The sequence below is a fragment of the Echiichthys vipera genome (genome assembly GCF_963691815.1).
Source record: "Echiichthys vipera genome assembly, chromosome: 12".
In the NCBI taxonomy this organism is placed as follows: Eukaryota; Metazoa; Chordata; class Actinopteri; order Perciformes; family Trachinidae; genus Echiichthys; species Echiichthys vipera.
This window is the reverse complement of record NC_139837.1, coordinates 3141724-3159032: the sequence shown is the minus strand read 5'-3', so window position 1 is coordinate 3159032 and position 17309 is coordinate 3141724. Positions and strand designations below refer to the sequence as shown.

The 17309-nt window shown below is 46.1% G+C and overlaps 1 protein-coding gene across 3 annotated transcripts in view; it reads right to left on the bottom strand.

The window, feature by feature from the left end:
• The window catches only part of daam2 (dishevelled associated activator of morphogenesis 2), a 123991-nt gene that overhangs the window by 63566 nt on the left and 43116 nt on the right, over positions 1-17309 (bottom strand). For all 3 annotated transcript variants that reach the window (XM_083924182.1, XM_083924181.1, XM_083924183.1), the window contains exons 2-3: positions 15793-16080; positions 3134-3223 (exon numbers count right to left, since the gene is read on the bottom strand). In XM_083924182.1, the coding sequence (XP_083780308.1) occupies positions 3134-3223; positions 15793-15960 (258 nt within the window). In that variant the 5' untranslated portion in view covers positions 15961-16080. The remainder of the gene's footprint in view (positions 1-3133; positions 3224-15792; positions 16081-17309) is intronic.

Genomic DNA, 17309 nt, shown 5'->3' with positions numbered 1-17309 from the left:
GGCTGCAATGACGGTGCAGAGATGCCGAGAGAGCAGATGCTGAAGACCCAGAAATGCTGACCAATCAGAGCCGACTGGGCTTGTTATGGGATCCGTCAGCGAAGATTAGACACAAGCAAGTCTTCTCTATCTTAACTTTTGAGACAGACGCAGAGCTCAGGGCAGGTTTTCATTTCATACCGTACATGAATATATAATCAGCGTTTAGATGGGTGACGTACAAGGCGAAGCAGTATCTTTAGCCAAGTTACAGACAATAACCTTGGTCATGCTTGTATCACAGGATAGGAAGTATCTCACAAGATACACAGAGCTGGACACTGTTGGCTCAGATAAAGGACTTCAGCATCAAAAGGGGATAAAGAATGTGTTTTGACCTGTGTTGTAAAACCCAACACATGTAAATTGTAATTTCCACCACAGGGTCTTAAAGAGACAGGCGCTAAAACGGAGCGTTTCAGACAGAGGGTAACTACAGGTGTATATTCAGACGGACAGGATGAGACAAATAACGTGTTTTTTTAACATTAAGGGCGCACTCACACTGTGCGTCCGTCCCGTGCCCCGTGCTTTAGGGTCCTTGTCCCCCCCTCCAGGCCCGTTTGTACTCACACTACCTGGGCCTCGGAGAATGCTTCTTGCTGCCTATACGTCATCACGCCGTAACACGTCACACGCATTGATGACGTCATGGCGATGCGTGGCTTTGTTTCCAGATCTTTCCGTAGACCTCGGAGTTTTTGTGCGTCTTGTCGACTGTTTTTGAATCTTTTCATCGACCAAATCTGCAGTAAACACTCCACCTCCGCATCACACCAACGTGAACCTTTCACCACCATTGTTTGAAATGTCCGCTCATGGTCCCTCCTTCTTTTTTCTACGTCCCAACAGGCGCACAGGAAATGACCTCAGAACCGCCGTAGGCCTCGTGCTCGTGCTCGTACACGTGCGCACGCTCGTGCTCGTACATGTGCAAACGCCCTCTACAAAGCCCACCTCTCCCAAACGGGCCGCTGGCCGCAGTTATGTGCAGAGCGGTTGTACTCACACTGGTCAAACGCACTAGGCTTGACCCGAAAAAACGTTTTTGGCACGGTGCGGAAGGACAGTGTGAGTGCGCCCTAAAACATGAAAACATGTTCAAGTGGAACCCAAAATACACGTTTAAACTTGAAAAAGAGCATAAAAGGGGACCTTTAAGTGGCTTTATTAGCTTAAGCATTTAGCATTTAAGTAAAAATCATAAGATGTGGTTTGTGCGGTGGAAGTTGCAAAGTGGTGAACGCGTTGGCCAGTTTGCGTTGCAGGTGAACAAAGTTAGTTTGTCCCTCTGCCGTGCCCTCAGTGGCTCCTTCCAAGTGTTATCCAACCACAACAACCGGAGCCGTCGCCGGGCCGGACGGCACAAAGGGGACCAGTGTTTGTCACTGACAGGAACGGCTGAGGGAAATTCTGCTGTCCTCCGCGCCCCATTCAGAATCACTGTCATGCTGTAATTCTCAGGAACACAGGGCACTTCTGTGTGGTGTGTGTGTGTGTGTGTGTGTGTGTGTGGGTTATGTCTGCATAACCTGCATCTTTTCCTATGTATATGGTTGATCATGTCTGTGTGGGCGTGTGCATGCGAGGACAGCATTCATGCCTCCCCGCCTGCATATCCACACACACAGACGTGCAGGTTATTTTCCGATATTGCACGCCAGTTGTTTTTTTTCCTCCTCACTCTCCATGACGCCGCCTCCATCCATGAATGAGGGGTTTGTTTGGTTTTTCCTCCGGCTTTCCGCTGTGCACTGTTACCCCGGGTTTCGCTCTCCGTTTCCTGGCCTGAACACACGGCTGGTTTTTTTCACCCCGGCCTCACAGAGGAAATGATTTCTGACTGGGAGACACGGGGCAGGGACGACAAACTAATATATCCTACCTCTGAACCCGACTTAGGCGCGCACGGAGACGGCACGTTGGTTCCAATGTGCCCAGCTGGTGCCAAAACTTGGTTTCCAATACCGTCTACTCGAGCACAAAGAGTCTTCATAAACGTCTGCGGTTGCTTCAGTGAGATCTCGAACGACTGATATTGAAGTATCGTTGAACGTGAGCCTTTTATGTGGGTTCACTGCCAACAATTCAAGCCCCTTTGATACCGTGCGATGCATTCAAAGGGAACTGCACGCTGCGAGTCCTATGCTTATCATCATGCATTAGAACAAAGACTGCATCCTCCTCTCCCGGTCTATTTGGTTCAGAGACTTTCATTGTTAAACTAGTGTGACGTTCCAGCTTCCATCCTCACCTTGACATCCCTCTTAACACACCGCAATTCCACTGCTCCTCTTTTTCCTAGTAACTCAATACTGGCCAGAGTAGAAGTTCAACACACACACACACGCACAAACAGTTTACTCCTTTTTAAAGAGGTTGTCAGAGCCTATCATATCATCTAAGCTGAGCCTGCATGCCACGAGAGGAGAAAGGAGTTGGTGGGGACCAACGAAACCCCTCCGCCAAAAAACAAATTAGCAAAGAGACACAGGGGAGGGTTTACGACTATTTATTCAATTTGCTATTGAGTGAGCGAGGGGTGGTGGGGGCTGAATTCCCCGTTTTTCTCCGAGCACAATGTCATTTCCTGCTGGATATTTGACCACAAAGTGAGAGCAGAGTTGTTGTGGACAGACACGCTGAAGGGTATGAAGAGAACGAGAGATTTTGTTGGCGAGGGGAGAGGGGTGAAAGAGAGGGCTAACCAGAGTGTTCTGCTGCTCCCATTGTATGTTGACAATTCTCAAACAGCACGAGAACACTGCTCGCTCCGACACAGGAGGGAGATTTGGAGATTGGGGGTCTTGGAACAAGGGCTCGGAGTGCAGCTTGAGCTGTTTACACGTATGTATGCATATCGTGAAAAGGGTAGCTGGCGTAGTACGCGCACGTGTTTGCACATCAGTGCAGAAATGAGGAGCTGGACGGGGGATGACTGTGTGGCTGAACTGAATCAAGACGGATTCTGTCTTTCAATAACATTCGCTGCTGACAGTCTGGTTCTAAACTGTGGGTTCATTCAGCCGGTCAGCTGAGGGCAAGCCAGAGATTAGAGCCGACGTACAGCGAAGCACAACGGAGACACACTCACCTTCTTCTTGCTGCAGTAGATCTGCCATTTCTTCTCATCGGGCAGAGCGAACATGGCCTCCCTGTTCTTATCCGTCAGATCCAGTTCGTCCTGCAACAACAAGTGGGGTTGTATTACACACGGAGTATTCAATTTGAAGCCAGTGCACGAACCGTTCAGTTGAATTCGCATTGGATTAGATACAGATTTCCTTAAAGAAAAGAAAACAACTTTGACATATTAGTCAATCACCATTTAAGTAATGCCTGGGAGACACATGGATATAATGTCGTCCCTAAATTTACTTTTGGATAAATTATGAGTGCCACTGAATGCATTTGATCACTTTATCAACATTGTTTGCACCAAAAACACATTTCAAGTACAATACATACAACAAAATATACACAGGAAGTGCAACCATTTCATTTCAAGCTTGGGATCTATCATCTATCTATGATACATACGACAAAATGAGGCTAGTTCCCAACACCAAATACTTTGTTTTTGTCTTTCACGTACATTTGGCAGTCCTGACAAAACATGACGACATATTCGGGATCAAACACAAGCCATTATCGACCCGTTCTGTTCTCTGTTTCTCTGTCGATGTCCTCGCCCCCGCCTCTTTCCTCTTATCGCCCCCCAGAAGTCTGTCCAACCACTGCCTCATTTAGTTTAATCTGAATTTTTGACTTTACTAACGTTAGCTAACTCCCTCCTCTTTAGTCATTTAGTTTAATCTGAACTTTGACTTTACTAACGTTAGCTAACTCCCTCCTCTTTAGTCATTTAGTTTAATCTGAACTTTGACTTTACTTTACTAACGTTAGCTAACTCCCTCCTCTTTAGTCATTTAGTTTAATCTGAATTTTTGACTTTACTAACGTTAGCTAACTCCCTCCTCTTTAGTCATTTAGTTTAATCTGAACATTTGACTTTACTAACGTTAGCTAACTCCCTCCTCTTTAGTCATTTAGTTTAATCTGAACTTTGACTTTACTAACGTTAGCTAACTCCCTCCTCTTTAGTCATTTAGTTTAATCTGAACTTTGACTTTACTTTACTAACGTTAGCTAACTCCCTCCTCTTTAGTCATTTAGTTTAATCTGAATTTTTGACTTTACTAACGTTAGCTAACTCCCCCCTCTTGCCGTCTATTTTCCTTCTTCTTCTTCCATGGTTTCTCACGCTGGTTTCACCGCAACTGCGCACAGCCAACGGGCGTATGAAACATCATCACGTAGCGTTACGGCACAGCGTTCCTGGGAAATGTAGGAAGTAAGGCAACAGGGATAAATGGCCGAGAACAGAGGCTTGTATCATGCATGTAATGCCTCATATTCGACATCACCGGCCAAACTGGCTAGTAAGTTATTATTAACACCCTAGACAATAGCATTTTAGCAGTGACTGCAGATCACTGTTGGAGTTTAGCATGCTAAGTGACATTTGATTGTCCAACCTTCCCAGTGTCTGACTGAGAACTGGTCCTTTTAGACCACAGAGGGGTGTTTTAATATTCACCCTGCTGCTCTGCTCAATTCTTCAGTGTGGTACAAGGAGCCTCCTGCACCTTTTGAAATGCATATGAGGCCAGGAAATGAGTCTGTGTGTGTGCCAGAGAGGAAGAGTAAAGTCTTGGAAAGGAGAGATGGATACATTTAGGGTGAACGGACAGGGAGAGAGATGGAGACAGGAGACAGAAAGAAGAAGGGAATAAATATAAAGGGGCTCTGGAAATGGATAAGCACAAAAAAAAAATAGAGGAGAGGATGAGCTGCTATAGTGCAAGGGCTTTGCGCTCAAGCTCAAACTAATCTCATCATAATGGTTTTGCTACCATGACGTCAGCCAGAAGTGCCAGGCCTCCCGGGCCCCCCGAAGTGAAGATGGCTACCAGTGCCAGAGGTGGGGCCCCTTAAAGCCGGCCAGTAGATTCCTGGGGTTTGTTTTCATCCATTCAGCTGGACGGGGCAGGCAGAGGTGGCCCACATTCCCAGTATCCGACACTATGAAGAATGACATCATCTCTCACCCAGTCCTTTCAATGGGATAACCAGCCGCAGCATTATTGTGGCTTTGGGAAAGGGGAAAAATCTGAAGGGTGTGAACATCAAGGGGGTCTAATACAGATAGAAACCACAAAGAAGCTTTAGAATCTCTGGTTGAAGCCCTTTTTCCTCCCGACAGTGTGAATTCAATGATTTATTGTGACTCACAGACACAGCTCAACGTCCCGGGTCTGCATTACCTGCTGCAATAAATGCAAGCTGCTGTTATTCGTGGCCATGAACGCGAGTGAATGAGAGTCAAGCAGTAAACAAGCCGTCTGTTGGCTGTTAAACATCTAACCCCTGACTCTCCGTCCTTCAATCTTTACAGATTTCAGCTTTGGGGTTGGACGGCGATCCTCTCTCCACATCCCCGGGCTTAGAAACCGAGACCGGGAAGCCAGCTCTGTCTCTGGCACGTCGCCTGGTCACCGGGTCAAAGCCCTGCTGTCCAAACTGCTGCTGTTTGGAGGAGCTGATACCGGGAGTTGGTGGGGAAATCAGTGAGAATGAGACCCCTGGATTTGAACCAGATGGGAGCTGAGCCCGGCAGCTGATCTCTCTGCTCCTTTTCGCTCTCTCATTCACTCCCCAGGCCTCTTGATGTTGGGTCTTATATGGAGGGGGAGTTATATGAGAGCGGGATATACGTCAATGAGGATTTAGGTGTCTGACACATGCAGGTTCAACAGTTTAGGGACGGTACCCGAGGTAAGCTGTCCGAGGAAATGTTTGTTTTTTTCAAGAATTCCATTTAGAAATAGATACAGGATTACATAAGAGCGTTATATAACATTTAAAGGGTATGAATAGGCTAATGGCAAAGTCAGGTACAGTAGCAAGAACAGGAAAGGAGCGGCTGCCCGGGCTAAGGCCTAATGCAGGGGTGTCAAACTCAAATTCACAGTGGGCCAAATTTAAAAACTGGGACAAAGTTGGGGCCAAACTCAATATCTAAAAAAAAAAAAGACTGCAGATGTGCAGATGTGCATGTGTTCCTTCTCTCCTGATGTGTAACGTTGACCCTTTCCAGTGCAGCTCCTTGTTCTTGTCGTGGTGTTTCTTCTGTTTGTTTCTTTGGTTACAGCCACGGTGACAAACAGCTCTTTACCTTCACACACAGATCATCTGCTGAAAGCTCCTGTCCTCCATCTTTCTTTGGGTCGTTTTTGTGGAGTTTTCATCTGTTTTTAGTTGTTTTGTCACGTTTTTGTCGTGTTTTGCGTCTTTTTTTGTAGTTTTTTTCACTTTATGTGGTGCTTTCATCTGTCTTTAGTCGTTTTTTCACTCTTTCTCAGGTCCTTGTTCTTGTCGTGGTGTTTCTTCTGTTTGATTCTTACAGCCACGGTGACAAACAGCTCTTTACCTTCACACACAGATCATCTGCTGAAAGCTCCTGTCCTCCATCTTTCTTTGGGGCGTTTTTGGGGAGGGGTGGATTCAGTGTGTCTGCAGAGACTGGTAGCATGGATGCTCATGTTTCTCAACAGAAAAGTAGACGTGTATGTGCTTTATACTCATGGACCAGCTCTCAGAGAACCTTGATATGATCTTGCGGGCCAAATATAATTACACCGGGGGCCACGGGCCTGAGTTTGACACCCCTGGCCTAATGTATCGGGTAATTTCAAAATGAGAACGGCTTGTTTCATTTAGTTATTGTCACTGTAGAAGTGGTAGCGGTCTGCATTTGAGTCAGAGGAAAGAGAGATGAAGTTGAGGATGAGGACATCGGGTGGGTGGAAGAATGTTCATGTCATGCCAGCCGGAGGACTTTTCTTTCCAGTTATGTAACATTTCACCATTTCTTTCCACCTCCAACCCCCACAACGCCTTCGAAACTCGCTCCGACATTACATCTGCTTCACTCGGCCCAAAAAAAGTAACACCCAAAAGACGCCCCTGTCTCGATCTTCCAAAACAAAACACAACCACTTTCCACTTTGCTGTGTAAAACCTTCTCTTGATGTGCCCCCGTCCTCCTTCGCCAGCACGTTCCACTTGGAAATTCGCATTAAACTAAAACTAATATTGTTACACCTGCTGCCCGAGAGGGGAAAATACACATACCTAAGGCAACCTCTTCTTTCATATTTCCTCCACAACTGCCTGTTGAATAATATTACAAATTAAAAAGGGTTTTGCCGTTATTAGCTGTGACTGTCACATCCGCTGTAGACTGACTGTCATTCATATTCCATGTTGTTGTTCCTATGTAGGCCCGCAGGCTTCCCATATGTGCTGGGATAATACAGAAGATATGGTGGAGAGAGGAACATGAAACAGCTTTATTTCCCTTTCAATTCAAAGTGATTGGATTTCATTCATTCATTCATCTTCAACCTCTTGTCGCTGTCGGGGTCGGAGCCGATCCCAGGGCACATAGAGACGAACAGAGACAGACAACCATTCACACCTACGGGTGATTTAGAGTCATCAATGAACCGAACACCTGCACGTCTTTGGACTGTGGGAGGAAACCGGAGAACCCGGAGAAAACCCACGCAGACACGGGGACAACATGCAAACTCCACACAGAAGGGCCCCAGCCGGGATTCAAACCTGGAACCTTCTAGCTCGAGAATCAGTGTTGAATTCCCTGGCAGATAGGCTTATGCAGCCCCTGACACTACCCCCAAACCCTCACCCTAACACTTACCAGAACCCCTAACCGCGTTTCATGCTAACAACTGACAAAATGCTGAAAGGCAAAGGCTTATGAGACCGGGGAACATCGGACCCTTTTGGGGTAAAAGGGCTCTGGGAACAACATTGTATGATGCTAAAGGGGGATGTTTAATTTGTAATAAGCTGTTTAAGAAAACAATGAAATGTTGTGCACTGTTTATTCGCCCAAATTTACAAACCGCTTCTAGCAATCTCTTCAATTTACTCTACTTTGTCGGTATAAATTGTCGAAAATTCACTTATGTTGGCATTCTGTCCCAACACACTTTTTGGAATTGGTATGTGTATTTTTTTTTTCTTTGGACAGAGACAAGCTATCTCATTGCGGGGTCATCCCTATGTTACCTGATCGCATAAGCCTCTACCTTCACTGATTTAATTCAGCATTTTGTCAGGGTTAGGGGTCGCGTTTAGGGTCAGGGTTAGGGGGTAGTGTTAGGGTCTACATAAGAATTTTTACCGGGGAATTCGGCACTGATTGTGGAAAAAACAACTGGGGACTGGGGAGCATAGGACCCTTCTGTGAAAAGAAACAGGGTCAGATCACAATCACAATGATTCCCAGGTCAAATAGAAAGCGGGGAACATAGGACCCGGGGAACCTAGGTACGCTCCCCCCTCCAGTCTTTATGCTAAGCTCGGCTAAACACATCCTGGCGAGTTCATTTTCCAAAAGACTGAGCCAATCCTCTGAATGGCAATATTCAGAGTAGGAATCACTTGATCTTTGAGGTGAAAATGAGCATAGTTAACAAATGTGCATGTACAGTAGTTGCCCCGAGCGTTCATGAAGATGTCTTAGCACATGTGTCACCCGTCATGTCTTACATAAATGAATTTGCATGACATAACAGCAGTCAGATGACACATGTCTGTGGGAGATTCAAAGTATATATCTATGCCATATGGAAAGTGTGTAAAGGAAGAGAGTGTGATGAGTCACAATAACACATGGTGAAGGTGCACTGAGACAGAGACGAAGTACAGGGGTTGGGGGTACGAAGGAGAGTGGAGAGGTGAATAAGATGGAAGCAAGGCAAACTCACACTGAAATGTGAAGGAAACCAAATATACAGGAAGAAAGAGGGGTCAGCCAGTGAGTAGGTGCGAGTGACTGGCAAGGGAGTGGGAGTGGGTGTGTCTCTGTGACGACTGATTGAGAATGTGTGAGGCTCCACCTAAATGGGAAATGTGTGTGGTCCGAGAATGACATCCTCTCACATGCATGTGCGTCTATTAAGTGGCATTTCCAGAGTGCACATGAATGTCTTTACCTCATGTGAAGTCTTACAGTAGTGGCTGAGGGGGTCTGTCTGGCGTAGTGCCGACACACGTGCACACACACACACACACACATAACGCTGTGTATATATCCTGCAGCAGACTCTGGGCGAGACAGGAAGGCAGAGGAAAGACAGGCAAGATGGCAGGAAGTCATATGAGGCCTCGAGGGAACCCACAGGAAGCTGTAGCTGCCATTATTGACCCGAACGAGTTTCACCGAGTGTGTGTGTGTGTGTCCGTCCGCTTAATGTACTTAAAAGTGAAATTCTGGCGTAAAATCTACCCAGGGTCTTTTTCGGCCAATTCACGGAGAAGTCCTAGAGAGTTGCTAACAGTAATTAATGTAATGTAAAGCGGCTAACACTGATTAGCTCGGGGCAGCGCGGTGAAGGCATTCAAAGGTCTTTTTTAACCAGTAATGCTGCTGAAAATAACAGCAAACCTCTGCAGCAGCATGAGAAGAGTCCCTACACACAAAACAAAGCAGCAACAGCGTAGTTAGTGAAGCCAGAGTTTATTAAAGAGTGTTTTAAAGACTTACCTACTGGCCCCTGTACCAGCTCCTCTCATAGTAAAGTCCATTACAGTGGATTACCAAAGTCAATACCAAAGGAAGGAGCCCGTTGGTGCTTTGTTTTGTGTGTAGGGACTCTTCTCATGCTGCTGCAGAGGTTTGGTGTTATTTTCAGCAGGATTAGTGGTTAAAAAAGACCTTTGAATGCCTTCACCCTGAGCTAATAAGTGTTAGCCACGTCTAGCTGTTAGGGGCTCTCCCGGATTTCTCCGTTAGTAGTTGTTACACAGGAAAAAACTGTCTCGATGGCTTATTTGATGAGTGTATTTGCCGAAAAAGACCCTGGGATGAATTTGGCTCAAGCCACTTTGCAGCGTTCAGCTGAGTCATAGGACCCTCTCTTTGATGAGTCAGTAAATAGCCGTTGCTAGACTGTGGCCTCTCCCATAGTCCAAACAAGGCTTGACCACTTCCACGATAAGACTGCCTCAGGACAGTAAGGGCTGGCTTTGCAGCAGAGGTAAGAAGAGAGCATTAGAAAGGGAAGGCCAGTTAGACAAATGCAAGGGAAGGAGGGAGGGAAACATAACGGAAAGATGGTGCAACCCAGGGCGTAAACTGTGGAGGAAACTCGCTCCCAATGCCTCAGAGGGTGGAGAACATTTCCATTTTCCTCTTGTTATGTAACACATTTTTTGATTTGTGTCAGGCTCGAGAGTTACACTTGAAGAGCCTTACGGAAAGGATGTGTGTGCTTTAAAGAGTCCGGTTTGGACTGTGATTGGGAGTCACATGGAGTGGATGCTATAAAAGGCTGTGGCGCACAGATGCAGCGCCTGACAGCTGGACCACGGCCCAGAGGTTGGATTAAAACCGTCCCAAATTACGAGACAGAGAAAGAAAGAATGAGGCTCCCGCGTAGGAAACGAGACAGGCAAAGCAGATAGAAAAAGAGGGCAGAGAGAACACACTAATCTGATGTCTGCCAGCACTGTACTCGCCAGATGTTGGCCTGGTAGAGCTGATTCAGTTGCAACACTTTGACTGTACGTTATATCCTCCCTCGTCTCAACACACATTTCCTTACAGATGGGGTGAAAGACAGCGTCTACAGTTTGGGAGAGCATTCATTTGCAACCTGCAAAAAAAATAAAGTCGTACGGATGATGCGTCAGACTTGGCATCTTTCTCTCTTTCTTCACAACTACAATCTAAAGCATGGGAGTCAAAGTCAAGGCCCGCGGGCCAGATCCAGCCCACGAATGAATGATCTTGGCCCGCTGGATGATGTTTGATTAGTATAAGAACCGGCCCGCACGCCACAGCCTCCTGCTGGTGTGTTCCACGCACCAAAAATACATTACCCACAATGCAGCGTTAGCCCGCGAACTCACTGCAGCGCCGCAAGTGGGTTCATTATTCATCAGCATTCAGGGCAGATGTCAACTTTCAGCCCCAAAATATTAGATTATTCATTTAATTATTAAATAAAATACAGTACACTGTGTTAGGTCTTGGTTCAACAGTTTATATGCAATCATTTTAATATGTTTTACTAAACATTGAACCAGTCCGGCCCTCGGCTTGTAGCAAATTTGTTTTTATGGCCCTCTGATGTGTTTGACTTTGACATCCCTGATCTAAAGTGAGCCATCGCATGCAACTTTATCCCACAGCAGATTATTCTACCCCGGGTACCTCCAGATCTGTGGCATGTTGTCTTCTGTATTTACTCTTCTAAAGATTGTACTCTGCAGTGCTACAGTGACACTGCACGGTCGAGTTCAGGCCGTCGCAAATGCGTCTACACATTGCGACCATATGCCGACCTTTCCGCAGGAACGCAACTTCATCGCTATGAGCTGAAACTTGTAAATCCAAGTCGAGCTGTCCCCAAACAACCTCGCCCTTCTTTCTATTTGAAGAACCAAAACAGCCACCAGTGATGAATGTACCCAAGCGCCGAAACGACGGAGGAGGACCCATTCTAAATTACCTAAATACGAGAGCAATTTCCCATTTGATGATAAAATGTTATTAGCGGGGAATTGTCTTGACAAAGCAAAATAAATCTGTCATTGTTCTTGAAGCACCGCCAAACTTCACACATGGCCTATATATCAAGTATGCGTGCGAGCCTCGAAACTCTAGTGGAAACAAAAACTGTTTCAAAACACACCCAGATCCCAAAAAACAGAACCCAGGACTGTGGCACATTTGCTATCAGGAAAGTCTGCAGACAGCTGCAAGTGTGTAGTTTAATTGATGGGATTCATTAGTTCGTCTGATGTGGCCTTTGTTCCTTTACGTCAAATCAGTGGCGATTGTTTCCAGGCTCATTTGCATGGGTTTGCCGGTTGAGTATTGGCACACAAGGCTTTCATATGGGTTTACAGCAGACCTGGAAGCAGGTTTAGTCTTCAGGCTTTCTCCAGGATGAGTTGTTGCACATTTGGCAGAGGAGAGGCAGTGTTTCCACATGGGAACCCAAGATGGATGTCACACATGCTTACTCTGCATTATTAGTTTTGCCAGTTACACACCGAGGGCAATAAGTCATCTCTTTTGCCACATTTCTTATTCTATGCTCCTGTATTTTCCATAAAGTCATAGAGGTTGCTTTGAGGGTATATGTTTGAGAACCCTTCCGATGTTTAGGTTCGCTGTGTCACAGAGTGTGCACTGTACCGCCTCTGGACACAGTGGGAGACCCATAATGGACATGACGACACGTGGAGGTGGTTTACTCCCCCGTTTGGCCCAGATCTGTCGCTCCCACTCCAGAGGCTCCATTGAGTCTCACTCCCTCCTCGGGACAGGCTTTCATAACAATAATCCCATCTCCTGTTGCCATGGAAACACACCATTGCATGTTATTCTCTACATTTCTCCATTTCCTGCCGTAGGTAGCATGATACCTCACCTGCGTACATTGGCTCTTTGTGGCAGCATTATGAGCAATTGAGTCAAGACAGTGACTGCTCGAAGTCTGGTCGTACTGATTTTTGGATGACTGGTCAAAAGTGTCAGCACGTCGCCAACCGGATCAGTAAAACAGATTTGTTCGGGCAGACGACCATTGTAAGGTAGAGGCAGTTTGCACATCGTTCATACAAGTAGTCAGAAATAATGTCAATGAGCTTTTAAAAGGTATTTTTATTATTTTTTTATGATTTAAAAGAAAAAAAGTGTCTCATTTATGTCAGAAATGCTCATTTTCCTCTCAGCCTGCTGGAGGGGAGCGTCCCTGTCCGTCTGAAAACAGAGGAATGGATTTACAGAGCAGATATGATTTAGCTGTTAGTTGGACTTCAACCTTTAAGTGCTACATTCGATACTGGGGTTCTGCAGTAAAGACAAGATGAACCAGAGACTTACAGACATCAGGGAGGTTGTACTTGAGTCCGGTCACAATTTCAAGACCACTTTTCTGAAGTCTTGCACTTGACTTTCAAACCTTGTTAAACCAGGTCTCGTCTTGGACTCTGCTACTGAGAACTGGTCAGGTTGTTCCTGGCTGCTGATTCAGATCAGTTGCAAAGAACGTTTCTGCATGGAATAGTTTGATGTTAGAGGATAAATCTATCTCGTTTATAGTTCTTCAATCACTATGTTAGCATTGGATGATCTCACACTAGGATCTTATGATCTTGGTCTGGATTTCCTCCGGACTCGGCCTTGACTTGGTCAGGGCGACGTTTGGACTTTGTCTTGACTTTGACTCGACTGGACCTGGTCTTAGACTTGACTTGGACTTGACTAAGTTGGTCTTGACTTCAGGCCTGACAGACATTACCCCAAACACAAAACATCTAGGTGACATCCTCATCCAACGACCATCTAAAGCATCATTTATTCAAAACTTGCGGAAGGGCCCAGATCCAGTGAGAAGAGAATCTGCTATCTCTCCCGACTCTGCAAGTCAAGAGGTTCCTAAATCAGAAACCTATAGGCTCAGCTCATGCATTTGTGTCATCTTCATCATCAGCTCAGATATTTAACCCAAAAATAAGCTGTGTGTCTTTGAGTCTTCTCAACTGCAAAGACTGGTTTTTATTTCAGGGCACTTATGGCATCACCTTTGTTAAAAACCAACCTAAAGCTTTAGTAAGTGCACAGCTGAAAGTCATAACTTTTAATTTTCTCTAATCAAGCCAATAAATATAGTGCAGCTACCGAGGTTTAATGGCTTGTGCATGAGCAGCGATTATAAAAAAAAAGGAACCTAGGCAGCAACTTTAGGATCAAATCAGGTCAATTAGCTGGAGAATGGGGAAAGGGCCACCACTGGGAAAACATCTGCCTTGATAATTGTGAAGGATTTCCTATCACAAGTGGAATTTCACTTAATCTCCTGAATTGATTTTGACAGTTGGAGGAGTGATATATCCTGCAGCCGACGAAGTTTATCTCTCCCCAGGACTAAGCAGTCCTGAGGCCACACTGCTGAACACATTGCAAACAAGCAAGAGACAGGAACTGAGCAAACAGCAAAGCCCTGTTCTCCCAGCAAAGTGAGAACCAGCTTGCATGGCAGCTGAGACTCGCAGCAGACTTCTCCGATCTGACAGCTGTGCCCTGATCCCTCTCCACACCATGGGGACATGCCAACACAGCCATGCCAGTTTGGCTCCGGTACAGACCCAGAACCTCTGCCAACAAGTGTGATCTGTGCACGAGATGGGAACTGTCACACAAGGCTGGGCTGCATGTAGTTAAAAGGATGAGGGATTGGTGATGGGGTTGGGGTTGGGGTCGGGTCTGAGGCGTCCAACCATCTACACACCTTTCACAAGGTCCAATCTCTTCCAATTCCAGTACTTAATCCTGTTGAGTCGGCATAATGAACAACACACATAGGAAGGACAAGGAAAAAGAATTGGACAGCTCCGCATATGGAAAAAGTATTGTTTGTAGCCAACTTCATATATTTTTCTTGTGTTTTCACTTTAACGAGCAGCATTTCTGTACGGTGACTCATTTTTAGAGATTCGTGCAGCATCCATTTCTGCACAGGATTGCATTACAGTCGAGTTGAACAGGCTCATTAAACTGAATCGGTGGATGGCTAGGTATGCAAATTACCCAGCTATTAGTTCGTGTACATGTTGAGAAATATCCTGAGTAAGTTCACAACATTAGCTGCTAGCAAGCATGCGTTTGGTTCACATGTAACACTGTAAGACCCATGCATTATGTAGCCCGTGAACACCACTTGGATCGTATTGCAATAGGACTCAGTGAGCATGACGCCCAGTGGATCCTTTTTTGTTTGACTCAATGGTCGGAGTCAGTAGGGATTTTGGTTAGATGCCTCAAATGGAGTCTGAGGTTGACACAAGATGAAGAGATTTGAAGGATATAAATTATGTCAGTAAATACCACTCGTGAATGTTGAAGCTCGTACATGTCCTAAAAAAGGCGGTTGCTAACAAGTAGCTAAATGACACTACCAACATCATGGATGGTGTAGTTGGTGTATGATAGCCTTTTACTTCTTACAACTGCATTTACGCTTAAAAAAATAATAATAAAAGTTCATTTGTGATGGTTATCTTGCTGAACAAAACCTGCTCATTTTCTGCAATAATTCAAAACCCAATGGAAAGGCTGAAGCTGTCGTGATGACCACAATATTGCAAAATCTGCGTTTTTAGGCAACTGAAGGGGATGACAAACAAACGCTACAACCGCTACATCTACATCTTTAGACCCTTCTTGTCTTACATAATGAAACATTGTACGCATGTGCATTGAATGTTAAATGAATTCATATTGAAAACAAGAGTTAGTGTAATTTATCGGCCACGGTGGCGGGAAAACCACGGGGTCATTTAACAAACGAATGAATGAACAGCTCCGTGTAAAGGCAGCTTGAAAGCTGCAGGGATAAGCAGTTTGGTTGATGCTGTTTAATGCGTTTCCATTCACATCCCCTACAATGACTGAGCAACACGTACACACCGTCCTAGTCTTATACACGACATAACAATTATTTCTTGCCCCCATACCTCCAGTCCAAAGTGTTCTGCTAGTCTAACTTGTGAGATTCTGTAGGGGCGTGCATTTGCTTTGGGTGAACTTCTACGAAAGCATTCACCAGCTTCTTCAACTATTAAAACCACTCCATCTTCACTCACCACCAATTCAGAGAAACGCGCGTGCAGCTCCTCAGCGGGCGGCATGGGGGCGCTGAACTCCAGCAGCTGCAGTGGCACGCTGTCCTTGAGGTTGATCTCCGGAGGCTCGCTGCTGCCGAAGCAGCAAAGGAAGCCCAGGCCCGGCCGCGTCCTCTTCCTGGGCGGCATGGTGGCTGTGGTGACACAGGTGGCAGTGATGATGCTGGACCAGGAAGGTAGAGGAAGGGGCCAAGGGGCAAGGGAGGGGGAGTGGAGAGGAAGACGAGGCTGCTATCTAGGGGGCATGATCTAGGAGAGAGAGAGAAGAAAGAAGAAAAGGGTTACAATCCAGTGTCATTAAGAATTACGATCAGTGACATACATTAAGACAAGCGTGTTTAACGTCATAATGCATGACACTGCCATGTGCAGTAAATCATTTATGTTTAAAATTCTAAATCAAAATTTAGCATGACAGAGATGCATTTACTTAGTTCATTAAAGTCTCATGTTGAACTATATAAACCAGAATCTGGTCCCTTGGAAATAAATAATTTGTAGTGCAAAGGAGATGAATTCATGTTTCCAGCAGCCCCAGTTTGTCATGTCTCATCTCGTCTCATCTTCAACTGCATATCCGGGGGCAGCAGCTTTAGAAGGGGACCCCAAACTTCCCTTTTCCCGGACCACATTAACCAGCTCTAACTGGGGGATCCCGAGGCGTTCCCAAGCCAGTGTGGAGATCTAATCTCTCCACCTGGTCCTGGGTCTTCCCAGAGGCCTCCTCCCAGCTGGACGTGCCTGGAACACCTCCCTAGGGAGGCGCCAAGGGTTCATCCTTACCAGATGATCCTGAACCACCTCAACTGGCTCCTTTCAACGCAAAAGGAGCAGCGGCTCTACTCCGAGTTCCTCACGGATGCTGAACTTCTCCCCCTCTCTCTAAGGGAGACTCCAGCCCCCCTCCTGAGGAAACCCCGCTTGCACCCTCGCCCCACTTTGTTTGGATTAAAAACAGGAAGATACACAATCACCACAGCTAAACAAAAGAAGAAAGGCCCCCTAAAGAACTCCTTGCTTGGATGATCTCATGACGAAGATATGACCGTGCCTGGAGATGACACTGCAGCATTTATTTAGCACTGAGAGCCAACCACCGCGGATGACACCAACATCACAAAGGAGGAAGTAGCAAGTCCAAGACTGACAACCGTTCATTTTGTCTATTCTCTTCCCTAATCTTCTTTATTCCCTTGGTTTGAGCATGTGCCAGGCTGGAGTTACTCTTCCTGCATGGCGAGAGGGCACAGAAGCAGCAGGGGCCGCCATCATATCCTCATCCTCACATCGGTTGCTCTTACGCCTCGACAAAGAAACCTCTTGTCCACCGCGTACAATGGTGCCTCTGCAGCGTGTTATTTGTGCAGACTTGCACCGAGAGCTGCCCCAGCAGTGCCCTCACTCCTTCAGCGGAGCGGACACTGTGTGTGTGTATGCATTTGTGTGTATGGACAGTAGTGAATGACACCCACTAGAAC